The sequence below is a fragment of the Oryctolagus cuniculus genome, chromosome 13, assembly GCF_051225735.1.
Source record: "Oryctolagus cuniculus isolate XC-2025 breed Fujian yellow rabbit chromosome 13, ASM5122573v1, whole genome shotgun sequence".
In the NCBI taxonomy this organism is placed as follows: domain Eukaryota; kingdom Metazoa; phylum Chordata; class Mammalia; order Lagomorpha; family Leporidae; genus Oryctolagus; species Oryctolagus cuniculus.
In genome coordinates this window covers 1,287,370-1,306,505 of record NC_142879.1, presented here as the reverse complement: position 1 = coordinate 1,306,505, position 19,136 = coordinate 1,287,370, and the positions used below count along the sequence as shown (strand labels likewise).

At 65.9% G+C, this 19,136-nt stretch overlaps 1 protein-coding gene across 3 annotated transcripts in view; it reads right to left on the bottom strand.

Moving 5' to 3' along the window:
* Positions 1-988: 988 nt before the first annotated feature.
* The window catches only part of LAMC2 (laminin subunit gamma 2), a 41,653-nt gene continuing 23,505 nt past the window's right edge, over positions 989-19,136 (bottom strand). For all 3 annotated transcript variants that reach the window (XM_051841414.3, XM_089311961.1, XM_051841416.3), the window contains 13 exons: positions 18,657-18,902; positions 15,862-16,028; positions 14,039-14,189; positions 13,712-13,917; positions 12,433-12,512; positions 10,778-10,927; positions 9,204-9,348; positions 8,584-8,733; positions 7,515-7,629; positions 6,647-6,846; positions 4,991-5,149; positions 4,435-4,534; positions 989-2,675 (listed from right to left, as the gene is read on the bottom strand). In XM_051841414.3, the coding sequence (XP_051697374.2) occupies positions 2,422-2,675; positions 4,435-4,534; positions 4,991-5,149; positions 6,647-6,846; positions 7,515-7,629; positions 8,584-8,733; positions 9,204-9,348; positions 10,778-10,927; positions 12,433-12,512; positions 13,712-13,917; positions 14,039-14,189; positions 15,862-16,028; positions 18,657-18,902 (2,123 nt within the window). In that variant the 3' untranslated portion in view covers positions 989-2,421. The remainder of the gene's footprint in view (positions 2,676-4,434; positions 4,535-4,990; positions 5,150-6,646; positions 6,847-7,514; positions 7,630-8,583; positions 8,734-9,203; positions 9,349-10,777; positions 10,928-12,432; positions 12,513-13,711; positions 13,918-14,038; positions 14,190-15,861; positions 16,029-18,656; positions 18,903-19,136) is intronic.

The following is a 19,136-nucleotide window of genomic DNA, read 5'->3' as shown; positions in this document are numbered from 1 at the left end:
TGACGAACAGCTCCCTGTCCCTGAGCCCTTCCCAACACTGGGCAGCACCGAGCCGCCTCCCACGCTCTCCCGGCCTCCAGGATTTCTGACGGAAACCACAGGCTGGGGTGAGACAGGAGAGGGCTCTGCTGAGGAGGGGGCAGTGTGTCGACGCTGCCCGTGTCCACCCAGGACGGGCCCGACGCTGCCGTGTGCGGCTGCCCGCCACCAGCACAGCCGGCCCCAAGTGTCCCCAAACACTGCTGGATACAGGAAGAGAAACCCACACTAGCACCAGAGGCGCGGCCCAGGGAAGCTGTCCAGGCTGCGCCGAGTCCAGGCTGCGCCAAGGCCAGGCCACGCCCACCTCCCCCTTCCGTGGGCCGCTTCTTGAGGACCTCAGAAGAGGGCAGTACTTCCGGCTGAGTCACTGTTCTGTGCAGGGGTCACCTCCCGAGGGTCAGGGCGGTCATTCTGGCAGCTTCTTGGCCATCGATGGGTGAGGGCCGAGGTTACCAACGCGGGAGCCCTCGGCAGGCACTTGGTGTGGTCCGGCACTCGGGCACTCGGCACTGACGCCTTGCTCGCCCCCGCCCGTGGAGCTGTGCTGAGCGGGGGCTCCCCAGGGGCCACATCCTCAGGACCCCCGCAGGCTGAGGTCCTGACACCGGGTTTGGGGCTGGCGGGGACCTCGAGACATCTCCTCCTGCTCCTTCCCCTCGGTCCCCGCCTCCGCCCCCCCATGAGGTCAAGAAGAAAGGTCGGCTGTGTCCGCATGGCCGCACACTCGCAGGCCACGGCAACACCGCAGCGAACCCACACGCGAGCGCTCCCTCACACGCTCGTGTTTCCTGGGCCTGACTGGTGAGCAGGTGCACAGGGGACAGGCCCCAGCCAGCAGAGCCACCAAGGTCCAGGCGCCCACGGGGACCCCTGGGGAGGAGGCCAGGGCAAGATCTCACCTGAGTAAATTTGAACTCGTTAGAAAGCAGGACATGCATGCCACAAATTGTAGATGTCACCTTTATTTTACAGCTGAGAACAACACCGGCAAGGACCCAGCTCAGGCCGGTCCAGAGTGAGCCCCGAGCTCAGGAGTGGGTGGGACGAGGAGGTGGGGCGGGACGAGGAGGCGGGGCGGGACGAGGAGGCGGGGCAGGGCGAGGAGGCGGGGCGGGACGAGGAGGCGGGGCAGGGCGAGGAGGCGGGGCAGGGCGAGGAGGCGGGGCAGGGTGAGGAGGTGGGGCGGGACGAGGAGGCGGGGCAGGGCGAGGAGGTGGGGCGGGACGAGGAGGCGGGGCGGGACGAGGAGGCGGGGCGGGACGAGGAGGCGGGGCAGGGCGAGGAGGTGGGGCGGGACAAGGAGGCGGGGCAGGGCAGGACACTGCCAGGTGTCTGGGCTCCTCCGTTCTGCTTCAGTCCCTCCTCTAACAGTAGCTGAGGAAGTGGGGGCCTGGCCCCAGCCATCTCGCCCAGCTGGTGTGAGCTGGGGGGCTCGGGGCCCCTGGGGTTCCCACCGGGCAGTCGTCACCCCACGGTCCGCCGTGGCCGTGCGGGCACCCTGGGCTGGCTCCCCCAGCTCGAGGAGATTTTCTGGGAAGAGGTTGCAAAGGCCCGGGGGTGCCCACGACAAACAGCGAGGCTGTGGGTTGTCTTCTGGCCTGCCTGCCTCCCGGGACAATGGGCAGTGGGCCGATAACCATGCGCTCTGCCTGGCCCAGGTGTGGCGGCAGCAGTCTCGCCCGGGGACCCTGGCGGGACGAGTGAGGACGGGTACACTCCGGCAGCTCCGCCTCCGGCGATGCCCCGTTCTCCGCTCCCGGGAACCCTGAAGGAGCACCTGCCCAAGGCTTGCTCGGCGGTACGAAACACTTTAATACAAACTCGCCACGGCACGGCACGGTGGGGAGAAAGCCGTCACCCCGAGCCCGGAATGCGGTGGCGGCCGCGCCCCCACGGGCACCCTCCCTGCCAGGGCAGTGGGGCCTGGGCCGACAGGACGCGGGCGGCGGACGGCAGCAGGCAGCAGGGTCCCCGCTGGCCACAGTGCGACTGGACTCTGCCCTCCTGCTCTGACCTGGGAAGAATTTTATGTCCAGGCAGAGTCAAAGTGTTCGCCACTGGCTGCAGACGGCGGCCCGGGGCCTGACACAGCCGGGTCGGCTTTACCACGACGGCGCTGCGACGGCCCCTGCTGCCCGGGCTCCTCCCTCCCGGGCGACTCTCTGGGGGCAGCTCCTGGGGGAGTCTCACGCCCAGTGCCATTTGCCTCGCTGCAAATGGGATGAGATGGTGGCGGCGGGGCAGCCAGCCAGCCAGCCACGGCCGGGGACGGCTGGCTCAGCGGGCCCGAGCATGTCCATCAGGTCCCCGACCCAGCCCACCCGCGAGTGGACGCCCAGGGGCAGAGGTCTGTGGGCGAGGGGCCGTCACACCAGGGCCTCACTGCTGCTCCAGCGCCTGCGTATTGTAGCAGCCGGGGGGCAGGGCGGCCCGCACGCGCTCCAGGTTTTCCACGTCGGCCAGCACCCCGGCGATGCTCATCTCGAGCAGGCGCAGGTGGCCCTGCTGCCGCCGCACCCTCTCCTCAAGCTCAGCCATCAGGGGCCGCAGCTGGCCGTCGATCTGGGTCTTGGCTCGGGACAGCTCCTGCTCCAGGGAGGTCAGCCGAGCCTCGTCCACGCCGCCGGGCCGGTCTGTGTTGGGGACGGCAGGGGAGTCAGCCCAGCTCCTGCAGCGCGTGCGCTGCTCCCACCGCGTCCCCGAGCAATGCCCGCCTCCACCTGCTCGGCAGACTCGGGCCAGAAGCCCCCAGAGGCAGCGCCGAGGGCCCCGACCTCACGCTGGGCCCTGGGCGGCCCCGGCAGGACCCTGACCTCTGTGGCCGGGCCGTGCAGAGCTTGGATCGGTCCCACCCCCACAGCTGGCCCGGTTTCAGAACACGGCGGAACTGGGACAGCTCCGGACGGTGTCCGGTGCCAGGGTGCACAGCTGTCAGAAGGGCCCCAGCCGTCAGAAGGTGACAGACGCCCCTCGGCCCTAAGGCGGTGGGGCTCTAGCTGCACTCTCGTCTACGTCCGACATGAAACGTGGCCTCCTTGGTCCGGGCAGTCACCCAGGAGCTCCCTCAAACCAACGTGCCCAGGAGGGGCACCTGGCCGCACCGCTCACCCCAATCAGGGCTGCGGGGCCTTGGGCCACTCTGGCTGCGGGCCAGCTGGCCCCACCTGCCAGGGCCATAGGACCTGTCCCTCTCGGGGACCCAGGAGAACACGACAGCACGGAGGAGGAGCCCAGGGCCCTGTGCCTGGCGGGGATGGCGTGGCGGGTCAGGGCCTCTGCCACACAGAGAGCCGAGACAGCCTGGGGGCAAAACAGCCCCGTGGACAGGCAGCGGCGAGAGCGTGGGAAGAACAGGCGCGGTGTGGACAGAGATGGGGTTTGGTTCCCACCTTCCCCAGCCACCTTGCTCTGAGCCCCGGTGAAACTGACCTGTCAACCAAAACCACCTCCCGCGGCCTCCCGAGATGGCGATGCCGCCATGGCAAGAAAGCCGTGGGCGCGGAGCTGGCTCGGCGACGCCTCGCGGTGCCCGGCCCTGCACTGCCCGCCCCCGCTCTCCTGGCCCCGGCCCCCGCTGTTCACAGCCTGCTGTGCTCACGGAACACTGCTGGCGTCGCCACAGCCCTAAGGGTCTCCCTCTGCGGGGCTGAGATCCCCAAAGCAGAGCCCCTCGTGCAACACAGACGCCCAGCCACAGAGAGGGGACGCTCTGCCGGGTGCCGCTGAGCTACCGCCGCTGGCCCCGGCCGCCCAACCCGGCACAGCCGACGAGGGCCAGGTCAGCTCTGCCTAGAGGCCGTGTTTCAGCTACAACCAGCTGTCTTCAGGGAGGGACTCCGTGGGGCGCCTGACCCCTGCCCACTGCTGCCCAACCCTTCTAAGGCCTTGCAGTCTCGGCCATGTCCCCGGCGGCCCCGGTGCCCCAGCTGCTGACATGGCACAGCCCTGTCTGGCGAGGGGGCTAGTGCCAGGCCACTCCCGCCCTCACAGCCACCCCAGCCACTCTCCTCCCACCCACCTCCTCCGCCTTCTCCACCCCCTTCCAGTCCTTTCCTCTCAGCTGCCTCAGAGAACTTTCTGGAAGACATGGCGGTGCTGTAATCCCTCTGCTTGACACGGCCTGAGGAGCTCGGGGTCCAGGCCAGCTTCCCCATGGACTCCTGGCCGCCTACGAAGCTGGAGCACGCCCAGGGCCTGGCTCTGCCAAGTGCCCATCTCGTCTCACAGATGGCAAAACAGAGGCCAGAAACTAGCAGCTGCCTGCCCGGGCACCGGGCCAGGGACACCGACGGCCGCAGGCAGTGAGCTCTGTCCACCGCCGCCTGGGGCTGGGCACTGCGGGTGTCCGGGGACATGCCCTGGAGCCGGCGCAGGAGGCGGGCACCCACAGACCTATCAGATGCAGGATGCCGTCCAGTGTGTCCAGTGTGTCCAGTACTGTAGCTCCCGCGCGGTCAGCTTTGGCGCCCACCCGCTGGGCCTCGGCAAGCACCTGGAGAAAACGTACAGCCCCGGCCTGAAGGGGGCTTCCCACACTGCCCGTCTACAGGGGTCTCCGGGGTCAGGGCTGTCTGCGTCCACACTGCCCGTCTACAGGGGTCTCCGGGGTCAGGGCTGTCTGCGTCCACACTGCCCGTCTACAGGGGTCTCCGGGGTCAGGGCTGTCTGCGTCCACACTGCCCGTCTACAGGGGTCTCCGGGGTCAGGGCTGTCTGCGTCCACACTGCCCGTCTACAGGGGTCTCCGGGGTCAGGGCTGTCTGCGTCCACACTGCCCGTCTGAGGGGTCCCCAGGGTCAGGGCTGTCTGCGTCCACACTGCCCGTCTGAGGGGTCCCCGGGGTCAGGGCTGTCTGCGTCCACACTGCCCGTCTGAGGGGTCTCCCGGGGTCAGGGCTGTCTGCGTCCACACTGCCCGTCTGAGGGGTCTCCGGGGTCAGCAGGACTCACCGCCTGCACCGCGTCCGTGTCCGAGGCCAGCGCCAGCCCCCTGCTCGCCAGCTCCCCCTCCGTGTCCCGCATCTCACTCTTGAGCGTGGCCAGCCCCTTCTCCAGGGCCAAGGCCCCATCTGCTGTCACGTTGGCTTCCAAGTTCACACTCCCGATCTCCTGGGAGGGGGAAGGAGCCAGGGACGGAAGGGGAGTGAGGGTGAGGCTGCAAACATGCCGGATGCCTCTGGAGGACTTGCAGCTGCCCGTGGCGGGCCCTGGGGGTGACCCTGCGGACACGGAGAGCCTGGACTGGGGACGCCCCGTTCCAGGGCTGTCGCAATAAGTGAACGTGGGGTCAGCCCAGTGCTCAGCACGTGGGGCCCAAGAGGGCCGCTGGGGAGACCACGGGACCAGAGCCCCATGTCGCCCCGGCTCCTCTGCTGGGCGGTCCCTGGCTGGACTTCCACGGCGCCCGAGACGGCCAAGTGTGGGGTGCGGGGCGGAGGCACCACGGTGTGGGGTGCGGGGCGGAGGCGCCACGGTGGCCGGCTGCTATGTTTATAAAGACGGTGCTTTCCAGTATCTACCAACGAGCCAGGATGGTGCACCCGACAGCAGTGTGGTGTGCACATGACTGGCCTCTGCTCTAGCAACGTAAAACCAGAAATTATCCCTGCAGGGTCACCAAGGGGCCCAAAAGGAGGCCGAACATCAGGGACCCCCTGGGTGGTGCAGACGCTGGCGGGCCTGAGAGCAGCCGGCCTGGCTCCTCCCACCCCGAGTGCCCCTTGAACACGGGGACCGTTCAGCCTTGTCCCCGCAGCTCCAGCCAGAGGAAACAGGGAGAGGTGTGGGAGGCCTCAGAGGACCCAGGGCTGCAGATGAGCCACGACGCAGCAGCCCCGGGGGGAGCCGTGTCTGAGGCCGGGGCCCCACCCTGCTCGGGACCTCGCTGGGACACGGGGTTGCTGCAGATGTCCTTAGCTATGGCCAGGTCACCCTGGGGTCCTTGAGCCCTATCCAGTACGGCTGTGCCCTGGGAAGGGACAGAGGCCGGCAGGAGGACAGCGCGGGACAGCACGGCAGAGATGGGCCGGGGGGGCTGCAGGCGAGGACGGGGGCCCCGGCAGCTGCAGGAGGCACGGCAGGTCAGCCTAGGGTCTCAGAGGGAGCACCGTCCTCAGTTTGGACTGCTGCCTTACAGAAGTGCAGAGAACGGACTCCTGCTGCCTTGCACCTGCCCGTCTGCCAGAAAACCACCCGGGGCCGGCAGTGGGCGCAGCGGGTTAGCGCCACTCATGTGCCCGGGGAAGTGCCTGGGCCCTTCCCACCCACGTGGGAGCCCTGGAGAGGATCCCGGCTCCTGGATTCAGCCTGGCCTGGCCCCCGCCATTGAGGCCATCTGGGGAGTGGACCAGCGGATGGAAGACCTCTCTCTCTCTCTCTGTGTCGCTCTGCTTTCCAAATAAAGAAACAAATCTTTACAGAAACCACGGAGATGGTTCTTTTCCTGAGGTTGCCCGACAGGGAGCTGCCAATGACCTCTCGCAGGCAGACACGGGCCCTGTGGGTCAGTCGGCCATGAATGCAACAGGCTCTGGCCACGGGGTCAGGGCCCCGGGGTGCACCTCTCCTCCCGTACCGCCCGCGCCCACCGCACCTGCAGCCCCTCACCCGTTCTATCCCGCGGGTAATCTGCAGCGCCTCCCCGGCCGCGCTCCTGGCCCGCTGGGTGTCCGCGGCCGCGCTCCGCAGGGCCGCCTCTGCCTGGCCGCTCTTGTCACTGGCCTCTGCGACCTTCCGGCTGATGGATGGCAGCCTGCTCATAGCCTCTTCGGCCTCTGCCTTCCTGTCTCCCACCTGCAGGTCAAACTCTGGACCGAAGGAAAGACGGCCATGAAGATGGACTCGTGTCACGGGGAGGGTGCGGGGAGCGGGTGCTGGGGCGCCCTGCCTCTGGCCCCAGTGACACACCGCGAGGAGCCCAGCTGTGACCCCAGGGGTCCTCTGCCTGGGTCCACGGGGCTGCAGGGGTGCTGGGACCCCCACCACAGAGCCCAACATGCAGGCAGGAGCCTGGAGCCCGAGGGTCCCTGATCTGAGTGGGGAGGGGGGCAGAGCCTTCTGGGGAAACGCCCAGTCTGGCCAGGACAGCCAGGACGAGTGCCACGAACCGCCTCTCTCTGCAGGGCCCTGGAGTTGGGGGGCCAGGGACGGAGCGGGCTCTGACGCCCCCACACAGCACCCGTGCCACTTCCACCTCGGAACCAGCCTGGCCGCAGAAGCCGACCCAGGCTTTTCCCTCTGCAGTTGGCAAAGTGGCGAGACTGGTCCAGGGCCACACAGCTGGCCCGGCCCAGACCCCCGCCCGCGAGCTCAGGACGCAAGCCGTCCAATCCAGCCCGCGCTCCACACTGCGCCGGAGACGAACGCGCTGCTCTCTCCCGAGATGTCCGCTAAGCGTCTGGCTGCTGGGCAAGGCGGGCGTGCAGCAAGTGGGGCCGTCCCGGGAGGCGCGGGGCGCTGGACGGCACGGGCTCACCTCGGAGGCTCCGCAGGATGCGCTCCACTTCGTAGAAAGTGGCATTGCCCGTGCTGAGCGCTTCCTGGGCTCTGCTCCTAGCGAGGTGGGCGCGGGAGAGCAGCTGGTCTGATTTCTGCCATGGACAGAGGAGAGGGAGCTCAAGGCGCTGGCCGGGCCACTGGGCCACGCCGTGTGCCCAGACACAGCACGGTGACGCCACAGAGTGAGTCCCAGAGCGCACGCCCAGACGCAGCAAGTCTCAGACGGTGCCCTCAGGCACGTGAGCGGTCTGCACGTCGTAATTTCTCCCCAGAGCCGTGCTGGCCACCGACTCAGCAAAACCAGCCTGGTTAAGCTGCCACCGTGACACTGGTGTCCCGTATGGGAGCGCCGGCTCCTGTCCCAGCTGCTCCGCTTCTGATCCAGCTCCCTGCTAAGGCGCCTGGGGGGACAGCAGTGACGACCCAAGTCCTTGGGGGAGACCTGGAGGGAGTTGCTGAACCCTGGCTGTGGCTTGGCCCAAACCTGGCTGTGGCGGGCATTTGAGGACTGAACCAGCGGACAGAAGCTTCTCTCTCTCCCTGTCAGTAAAGGCAGAGTGACAGAGACAGAGGGAGGGCGAGAGAGAGGGATCCTCCATCTACCGGTTCACTCCCCAGATGGCCACCATGGCCAGAGCTGGGCTGATCTGAAGCCAGGAGCCAGGAGCCAGGAGCTTCTTCCGGGTCTCCTTGCAAGGGCCAAGGACTTGGGCCCTCTGCTGCTTTCCCAGGTGCATCAGCAGGGAGCTGGACTGGAAGTGGAGCAGCCAGAACTCAAACTGGAGCCCACATGGGAAGCCTGCACTGCAGGCGGCAGCTTAACCCTTTGTGCCACAGTGCAGGCCCTCAAATAAATCTTTAAAAAACAAAACAAGAGACCGAGGCAGCCGGGGCGCCCCTGCTCGGTCGGTGGAAGACTGGGCGGTGGGGCAGAGCCAGTTACCATCAGGCCTCGGACCCAGCACTCCCCGCGCACACGGCAGCCCCAGGCCCCTCGGGTCCCTGACGCTTCCCGTCGCCCGCTCCAGGCCGCGACCAGAGACTACCTGTCGCCCGCTCTGTCCACGCTGCAGGAGCTGCCGGCTCTCCTCTTCCCAGCTTCCCAGGCTGCTGTGCACGCGTCCGAAGGCCTCCGTGTGCTTCGTCACCCGGCTGGAGAGAGACCTGGCCTCTGCTCTGGTCCTCTCTGCCTCTGCCTAAAGCCCAGAGAGATGACCTCAGCTCACAGCCACCACCACGGCCTCCCTGGGCCTGCCTGTGCCATCTCGGATGGACGCAGCTGCGGCCTCCCTGGGCCTGCCTGTGCCATCACGGACGGACGCAACCGCAGCCTCCCTGTGCCTGCCTGTGCCATCACGGACGGACGCAGCCGCGGCCTCCCTGGGCCTGCCTGTGCCATCACAGACGGACGCAGCTGCCTCCAGGAGCCAAGGCTGCAGCCACGAAGCCGCGGGCCCGAGGAGCCTCAGGAGCGAGCAGTGCCGGGAACGGCGGGCGCAGTGCTTGGTGATGGTTTCCCAGGGCCCCCAGAATGAGGGAAGGGACAGAGACAGCAGGGAGAGAGGCGGGCGGAGACGCTTCCCGCCCTGAAGCAGTGAGGCCGGAGTGGAACAGCTCCCCGGAGCCCCAGGAGGAGACACAAGCGCCTTCTCGCAGGGGGCCCCACCTGGAGGGAGCGCACGTCGGCCCCCTGCAGCTGGGCCACAGAGTCGCGCAGGCGCAGACCCTGCCGCAGAGCCGTGTCTGCTGCCCCGTCTGCCCGCTCAGCCTCCCCGGACAGCCGCTGGGCCAGGGACCGGGTCTGCTCCAGCCTGTGGGGGAGGAGAGGAGAAGACCCTGAGCCGTCACTCATAGAGGAGAAACGCACCCTGTGGTTTAAATGTCGCTGGACCAGCAGAAGACCGGGCAAGGGTGCCCGCTGACATGTGAGCCCGACACACACACGTGCACATAATGCATACACATGGGTATACGTGTGTGCACACATGCACACACATACACACATGTGCTCCCATGCACGCACATATGGATGCACATATACACATGGATGCGTGTACACATACACATATAATACACATGCACATATGTGCACCTAATGCATATACATGAGCATACGTGTGTGCACACACAACACACCCACTTGTGTGCACACATACATACGTGTTCATGAGTATTTGCACATATATGTACACGTGCATGTACATATACACAGGGGTGCATACACATGTATAATACAACCAATACACACATGCACATATGCACATGTGTGTTCATGTGCACGCACACATATGCACAACACACCTACACACATGCATACACACGTGTTCATGTGCACGCACACAGATGCAAACGTGCCCACGACATCCATACACACATGCATGTGCATACACACATACATGTATTCGTGTATGTGCACACAGATGCATACACATGCACATGTACACAAATGCACAATACATCCACGTGTGTGCACACACGTGTTCACACGTACCCATATATGTGCACACACATATGCACATATACACATGGATGCATACACATACACACGTATAATACATCCACACATATACATGCATGTACACACGTGTGTTCGTGTGCACACACAAAACATGCATACACCTGTGTTCACATGTATGCATAGATGAATATAGTGTGCATATATGCACATACATGTGTTCATGTGTGTGCACACAGGTGCATGCACACGTGCATGTGCATGCACATATACCCACACGTGCACATACACGTGTACACGTGTTCATGTGTGTGCACACATAAATACACACATGCACACTGGGTGCGTACACACATATACCCCCCACACATGCACATATACACAGATGCTCACGTGCATGTACACACAGATGCATATGCACACACATACACACGTGCAAGCATGTACGACACACCCATACACACACGCGTTTGTGTGCACACCTACATGGACACATACACACAATACACACACGTGCAGGCATACAGGCTGGGTCCCAGCAATGCAGCCCCAGGCCCCGACCCCTGGGAATGTAAACACCACCCCCCGTCAGGTGCATCCCTGAGACGGCTGGAGCTCCGTGGACGGAGGCCCCGAGGCGCTACCCGGAGCCGGCCTCCCGGGCTGCAGCGTTCGCCCTCAGGGACTCATTCTCCCGCCCGCCTGCTGCCGCTACTGTGCATCTGGGAGCCAACACGGAGCCTTCGCGTGCGGCTCCGTGGTCCCCACGAGGGCCTGACACACACTTTTCCACCAGGTCTGGCACCAGGGAGCCGTCAGGGCCGCCGCCGCCTCCGCCTCCGCTCTGAGCCTCTCGCACCAGGGACAGCGCCTGCTCCGACAGGTCCTCGGCCTCCCTGGCCAGCTGCTCCACGTGGCCGGCCGCCTCGACGTGGCTGAAAGGGTGGAGAGCAGAGAGTGAGGGCTCCCGTGGCAAAGGGCTCCATCAGGGCTCTCACAGAAACAGGGGAGGAAAGGGGGCCGGGTGGCTCGGAGGCGGGACAGGGGACGGGCATCGGGCACGGCGGCGGGGATGCCGGCGGGGGCGCCCACGTCACGGCGCTCGGCTTTCCGGGTCCCAGCCCCCTGCTGAGGCCCCTGGAGGCAGCGGGTGATGGCCCGAGTGCTTGGGCTCCTGCCACTCCCGTGGGGAACCAGCACGGCTTCGGTTTGACCTAGCCCTGGCTGCTGTGGCATTTGGGGAGTGAGCCAGCAGGTGGAAGATCTCGCCCTGTCTCTCAGATAAAATGAAAATTCGAAAAAAGAAAAAAGAAAAAAGCCAAACAGTATGGACCCAGATAGTACAGAACGCAGCCGCTCCCAAGAGGCAGAGACATCCTGAGGATGGTGCGTGTGAGCCGTCCTGCACAGCGAGTGGAGCGCGCGTGTGTGCGTGCACACACGTGTGTGTGTGTGTGTGCGCGTGGGGGCTGGGGTGGGGCGGACATGGTGGTGAGCAGTGCACGGGTAAGCTTTTGCTGCAGGAGAGACCCCGCACCTTCCTGCGTCTGGGGTCCAACTCCCCACCCACCCACCCCCACTGCAACTCTCAACAGGGCCAAGCTGTTCCAGGAAGTCCCCCAGACCTCTGTTCTGTTTCTAGAAAGGGATTTTTAAAAACAGGGCTCAGGGGGCAGCGCTGCGGCACAGCAGGTTAAAGCCCCAGCCTGCAGCGCCAGCATCCCATATGGGCGCCGGTTGAGTCCCGGCTGCTCCACTTCCAATCCAGCTCCCTGCTGTGGCCTGGGAAAGCAGTGGAGGATGGCCCAGGTGCTTGGGCCCTGCACCCACGTGGGAGACCCGGAAGAAGCTCCTGGCTCCTGGCTTCGGATCAGCACAGCTCTGGCCACTGCAGCCACTGGGGAGTGAACCAGCACATGGAAGACCTCTCTCTCTCTCTCTCTCTCTCTCTCTGCCTCTCTGTAATCCCGCTTTTCAAGTAAATAAATCTTTAAAACAAAGACAAACAAACAAAAAACCAGGGCTCGGGAGGCAGCTCATGCTCCAAGCACACACGCCAGCCCCCGCTGCCCACGGAACGCCTCTCGGACCCACAGAGCCGGCCGCTGGCCACACTCAGCGAGCCTCTGCGAGCCGCAGGGGCTCAGAGCCGGCCAGGACCCAGAGGAAACCGCTCCGCCGACCGGGCCGCAGGCTGGCCGACGCCCCGCTGCTCCACGTGGGAGCCTGGGAGTCCCTGAAAGCTGCAAGATGTGTTCTTCCAAGGGCTGACTCATCTCACGTGGCTGGGGAGCGCCTCGACAAACAGCAAGGCCCCTTCTGGGTCACGGAGAGGTCTGGGAAAGAAACGCCCACCCCGCTCCTGCACAACCAGAGCCCAGCGTGGGGCTCGGAGCCTGGACACCCCCAGTCCCGGCAGACGCAGCCCGGCGCGGCTCACCTGTCTGCCAGCCGCGCGGCCTCCTGGGCCAGACTTCCAAAGCCATTGGGCCCCACGTAGCGCTCCGTGGTGGGGACGTTCTGCGGGAAAGAACGGGTTAATGCCTTGCACCGGGCCGCTGTCACACCCTCCGCCCTGTGGCCCACACCGAACCAGAACCACGCTGGGCGCAGCAGAAAGCCAAGTCAGAAACGTCCGCACACACAGCTGCGCTTAGGAGCACGTCCCCCGGGAAGGCCCAGGCACACGCGCCAGCTCGCGCTCCACGGTAAACAGCTTCGTCACCGGGAAGTGAGCACACACTGTTCCCACGGGGTCCCCCACCCGGCAGCTGGGGCGCTTCCCGCTTCCCTCACTCACGCGCACCGTCCACCCACGCCAGTGCCGCCCCAGCCCTCTCCACGCGGCCGCAGGGGCCGCCCTCCTGCCCCGCTGAGGCCGTCGCTCGGGAAACCCTCTTCTCCCAGTCAGCCCTCAGGGCCGGCGCAGTGGCGTAGCGGGTCAAGCCGCTGCCTGCACTGCCACATCCCATGTGGGCACCGGTTCCAGTCCCGGCTGCTCCACTCCCATCCAGCTCTCTGCTGTGGCCTGGGAAAGCAGTAGAAGATGGCCCAAGTCCTCGGGCCCCTGCACCTGTGTGGGAGACCCAAAGGAAGCTCCTGGCTCCTGGTCCAGATCGGCTCAGCTCTGGCCACTGTGGCCATTGGAGGACTGAACCAGCGGATGGAAGACCTTTCCGTCCATCTGTCTGTCTCTGTCTATAACTGTTCCTCTCAAATAAATAAAATTCTTAAAGAGAAAACCCTTCCCTCAGCGGCTCCTTCCCTACAGGGTCTCTGCTCGCCCTCTGCTCCCGTCATTTGTCCACTTGCTCATCCATCATCCGTTCACACAGCAGGCGCAGGTGCGCAGAGGGGCATGGCAGGAGAGGTGGGGCCAGGGAGAGGGCGTGGTGCACCTGCAGGAGAGGCGGGGCCGGGGGGGAGGGCGTGGTGCACCTGCAGGAGAGGCGGGGCCAGGGGGAGGGCGTGGTGCACCTGCAGGAGAGGCGGGGCCGGGGGGAGGATGTGGGGCAGACAGGGCACGGACACGGCACGTGCAGGAGAGGTGGGGCCGGGGGGGAGGGCGTGGCTGGCCATACAGCAGGAGCCTGCAGCAGGAGGGAACCTTTGCGGCGCGGGTGCTGAGCGCAGGTGCGACAGAGGCAGGGAGGGGACACCCAGGGGCGAGAGCGCGCCGCAGCCCGGCGGCCCTCCCCACGCCAGGCAGGCAAACCCACGGTGTTTCGCAGCGCCGCGTCGCTCTCCTCCAGGCTCAGGCGCATCTGAGCGAGCAGCCGGCGAGTGTCCTGCGCCCGGCGCTGGTGCGGGTTGCCCAGGGCCTGCAGCCTCTCCGCCGTCCTCCCCAGCTCGGCCAGGCGCGCCCGGTAGCTGTTCTCTTGGCTCCTCATCTTGGCCAACTGGACACTGAGGGCTCTGCCGGCATCTGCACACAGAGCGGGGAAGAGAGGGCCGAGGGTCACGCACAACGCTGACCCCGGGGACCTCCACCGTGCAGCTGCCGAGGCGGCGGGCAGGGGCGCTGGGCCACGCGAGCACTCGGTCACCTTCTGAGCCCTGGGCCTCTCGCAGGACGTCCTGCAGTGCCTGCTCGGCCTGCCGCACCCGGCCATCCAGCTCCGCGTCGGGCACCGCGCCGCCCTGCGCCGTTGACACCAGGGCCTCCAGGCTCCACAGCTGCTGCAGGAACGGACCCAGCTACAAGCGCACGGGAGAGAGGACCAGGGAGAGGGTGGGACGGGGCCCAGGCCGGAGCCGGGCGGAGCAGCGGGGAGGCAGACTCCCGGCCGGTCCGGGCCCAGGTGCCTGGGGTGAATCCCAGCCCCACAACTCGCCGACGGCGTGACCCTGCGCAAGTCACCCCTATGCCCATGGAACGGGACAATGGAAACCATAAGACCATGTCACAGTGCTGCTGCCTGGACTCAGGGAGTTAACATTGCAAAGTGAGGGCCCAGCTAAGCCTCTGCCTGCGGCGCCGGCATCCCACATGGGCGCAGTTCCGGTCCCGGCTGCTCCACTTCCGATGCAGCTCCCTGCAGATGGCCTGGGAGAGCAGCAGCAGATGGTCCAAGTGCTTGAGTCCCTGCACCCACGTGGGAGACCCAGAAGCAGCTCCCGCTCCTGGCTTCGGATCAGCCCAGCTCTGGCTGTGGCAGCCACTTAGGGAGTGAACCAGTGGATGGAAGATGAACCTCGCACCCCCAACTCTGCCTCTCAAATAATAAATACATTTTTTAAATCGTTAAAAAAAAGTTTGCAAAGGCCCAGCACAGCGGCTGGCACTCAGAGCGTACAATGAGTCCAAAGCAGGTGGGTCTCCGTCTGGGCCTTCCTCCCCTGCACCCCTCACCCCAGAGGAACAGAAGCGAACGACCAGCAGCCGCAGCACCGAGCTCCTTCTCCCGCGGGCAGGCGGGCGGGAGACCCACGGAGCCCAGGCCTCTCGGGAAAGCGCCGCCCCGGGGACCCGTCACAGCCCTCACGGGCGAGGACCTGCCTCGGGAGGCAGCCCGCTGGCTGGGGGCCGGGGCAGCTCTGGGCTCAGCGAGGGCCCCTGGGCCGAGCCACTCTCAGGACTGCAAGTGTTCCCAGCCCTGCTCGGCCCCGCTTCTGAGGTCAGAACGCCTTCCTCCAACCGAGCCGCGCTGAGCGCCAGCCGAGGCGCAGCCGCGGGGAGCTCACGGAACGTTCACGGTTCACGGGACAAGAACTCTGCGGACCCTGTTTGCTTCTCTGAGAGATGGAAGGGGGAGGAGGGAAGGCGAGGTCCCTTACGGGCTTCACACTCCCCAGCGCCAGCCAAGGCAAGCGCGGGGTCCCTCACGGGGCGGCAGGAGCCCAAGCGCTTGAGCACCGTCACCGCCTCCCAGCAGGGGCCGGAGCTGAGCGCAGACCCAGCCACTCGGTCGGGGCACCGTCGCCTGCCCGGCACCTCAACCACGGGGCCAGAGCGGCCCTCAGGCTTTGTCTGTGTGGGTTTTTGGTAGATTTATTGATGTATGTGTTTATTTGACATGCAGAATGAGAGAGAGAGCGAGCGTGTGCGTGCGCGCTACCACCCGCTGGTTCACTCCCTAAATGTCCCGCAGACAGCCGGAACTCCCTCCTGGTCTCCTGTGTGAGTGGCAGGGGACCGAGCACTTGGGCCATCATCCACCGCCTGCCCAGGCACACTGGCAGGGAGCTGGATCCGGAGCAGAGCAGCCGGGACTCACACTCGGATACGGGGTGCGCCAGTGTGGCCAGCGGCAGCTGAGCCTGCTACACCACACACCCAGGACCCCAGGCAGGGCCTAGGGCTGTGCTGGAGCCGCCCTGGGCCCCTGGGGATTGGGTTCCGCAGGGTGGGGCAGAGGGGCGTGCACACCTGACTCTTCACTCGCTGATAGCAGGCGGGACAGCCCGGTGCCGTGCTGGCGGGGGCGGCCGGGGCTGCGTGCTCACAGTGGAGGCCGCTGAACCCCGGCTTGCACACACAGCTGCCGTCCCGTCGACACTGTCCCAGCTCCGAGCCCTCGGGGTTGCAGTTGCAAGCTGGAGACGAGAGACAGATGACACAGCCTGCCCATCATGCTCAGCCCAGCACCCCGCGGGCAACAAAGCCGAGAGGCAGTGGGGTGCCCGGTGGTGAGGAGCCCGGCGCCCCGTCCCGCCCTGTGGGTCTGTGCCTGCAAGCACGTCCCAGCGCCCAGGCCCAGCGCATGCGGTGTGGGCTGGCCCGTGTGCCCAGTGTGTGGGCCGGATGTCACTCTGGTGCGGCGCTCAGCTCCTGCCTGGCACTCAACTACCCCGAGATGCCCCACAGACGCGCACTGGCCTTGCGCTCGGGGTGCGGGACGCTTCTCCCAGGCCTGCAGCGTCCCGTCTTACTGAGGAGGCACGCCACCACGGGGCCGAGCCTCCGCTCCCTTCCCTCTGCTCAGCCGTGGCTGCCGGAGGCGCGGCAGGAACTTCACCGCTGCGGTGGCGTCGGCCCAGAGGGCTGCGCCACGATGGCACGGGTTCCCGGCTGTGTGCCTTCCTCCGTGGCCTCAGCGCTTGATGGACAGCTGGGTGACAGCCTCACCAGCAGCGCACAGCAGGATAAAAGGACACGCCCACTTTGGTGCAAACAGCTCTGAACACCACGCATACCAGGGGCTCTACAAAAAATTCACGGAATGTACGTTTTGAAAAAGAACTACGCATGGATTTCAAAACTTTTTGCACCAAAATAAACTTGTCTTTTAAAAAAATTTTTTTTGACAGGCAGAGTTAGATAGTGAGAGAGAGAGAGAGAAAGGTCTTCCTTCCATTGGTTCACCCCCCAAAATGGCCGCTATGGCCGGCACTGTGCCGATCCAAAGCCAGGAGCCAGGTGCTTCTCCTGGTCTCCCATGGGGTGCAGGGCCCAAGCACTTGGGTCATCCTCCATTGCCCTCCCTGGCCTCAGCAGAGAGCTGGCCTGGAAGAGGGGCAACCGGGACAGAACCGGCACCCAACTTGTCTTTTAATTTAGCTTTTCCACGCACTTTCGTAGCTCCCAGTTCCATGGAAGCCAGGGAGACCTGCGTCCGGGACCCCCTGGGCTGGGTGGACGCCGCCGGCCCAGCGTGCGCGTGCTTGCTCTTTCACCTTGACCACTGCTGTGAGGGCAGATGTGTCCCCACCGCGACCGCCACGCCACGCCCTGCCCGCACCTCAGGACTCGGAGGCCCTGGGCGCCCCTCCTGCCCTGGGCTATCTCCCGCACCCTGCAGCCCAGGCCCAGGCTGGACATCGCCGAGCCCACAGAGCGCCAGGTGGGGGGTGTGAGGGGAGGGTGTGTGGGAGGCTGGGGGAGGGTCAGTGGGGGGAGGGTCAGTGTGGGGAAGGGTCAGTGAGGGGAGGGTCAGTATGGGGAGGGTCAGTATGGGGAGGGTCAGTGTGGGGGAGGCTCAGTGGGGGGAGGCTCAGTGGGGGGGAGGGTCAGTGGGGGAAGGGTTAGTGTAGGGTTAGGGTCAGTGGGGGGGGAGGGTGAGTGGGGGGAGGCTCAGTGGGGGGGAGGGTCAGTGGGGGGAGGGTTAGTGTAGGGTTAGGGTCAGTGGGGGGGAGGGTCAGTGGGGGAGGGTCAGTGGGAGGAGGGTTAGTGTAGGGTTAGGGTCAGTGGGGGGGAGGGTCAGTGGGGGGAGGGTCAGTATGGGGGAGGATTAGTGGGGGTAGGGTCAGTGTGGGGGAGGGTCAGTGGGGAGAGGGTCAGTATGGGGGAGGATTAGTGGGGGAAGGGTTAGGGTCAGTGGGGGGAGGGTAGTGTGGGGGAGGGTCAGTGTAGGGTTAGGATCAGTGGGGGCAGGGTCAGTGTGGGGGAGGGTCAGTGTAAGGTTAAGGTCAATGGGGAGAGGGTCAGTAGGGGGAGGTTCAGTGTGGGGAGGGTTAGTGTAGGGTTAGGGTAGTGGGGGAAGGGTCAGTGGGGGGAGGGTCAATGGTGGGGGGGGTCAGTGGGAGGAGGGTGTGGGGAAGGGTCAGTGGGGGGAGGGTCAATGGTGGGGGAGGGTCAGTGGGGGGAGGGTGTGGGGAAGGGTGAGTGTGGGGAGGGTCAATGGTGGGGGAGGTGAGTGTGGGGGAGGGTGAGTGTGGGGGAGGGTCGGGGCAGAGCTGGGGGAGGCTCTGGGTGCCCTGCAGATCTCAGTTCTCCACCCTGGGTCCCCAGCGCCCTTTTTGACTTTGTCTCCCATGAGCTCTGGAGTTCTGGGCACCAGGCCCTGTCTGGGTCTCTATGACAGCCACACAAGCCCCTACTCCTGTCTCTGGAGTGCCACATGGGGGGCTGGGCAGGAGAGGACCCGGCGGGGACCGCCCACCACTCTCCAGGCCTTGTCCCCTTGCTGGCTCCCTCGGGGGCCTCTGACCTCTCGTCCCCCCATGCTCGCTGGCTGATTCGGGCTCTGTGCCTCCTGCAGCAGCTCTGAGAGCCGCATGCACCTGAGGAGGGGCCCAGGCCGCAGCCCCGCGCTCCCTCGGCCCTAGCGACGGGACCAGACCACCTCCCGTCTCCCGCCTCCCGCCTGGTTTGCCCAGCCTGCAGCTGTCCCGAGCCCTGGTCCAGGGCAGCAGGGTGGGAGGGCGCGTCGGGGGAAGGGGCCGTCGCGGTCAAAGAACACGCATCAGGATCCCGCTGCCACCCGCAGCTGTGGGGCCTCCTACCGCGACACTTGTCTGCTGCGTGGGGGGCCAGCGGGTCCCCGAAGTAGCCGTCCTTGCAGCGGTCACAGTGGGCGCCGGCGGTGTTGTGGGTGCACTTCAGACACCGGCCCGTCAGCCGGTCGCAGTTCCCGGAGGCACTGGGGTCCACGTTGTTGTTGCACAGACAGGGCTGACAAGGCCTCGCGGGGCCACGTTCCCCCAAGGGGTCCCCAAAGTAGCCATCGGCGCAGAGCTCGCAGCGGGCACCTGGGAAGGAGGCGGCAGGGCCAGGCTCAGGGGCCTGCGCCGCGGTCACTCTCGGGAGGGCGCACGGAGGCCCCCGGGGGCAGCACGGGCGGCAGGGCCCAGCGGCCACCCAGGCCCCTGAACAGAAGAGCTCTGCCTTCAGGGCAGAGGGGGCGGCGCTGGAGGGGGCACCACGTCGTCCACAGAAACACCCACGACAGGACCCCCGGGAACGGAGGCCGGGAAGCAGCCCGG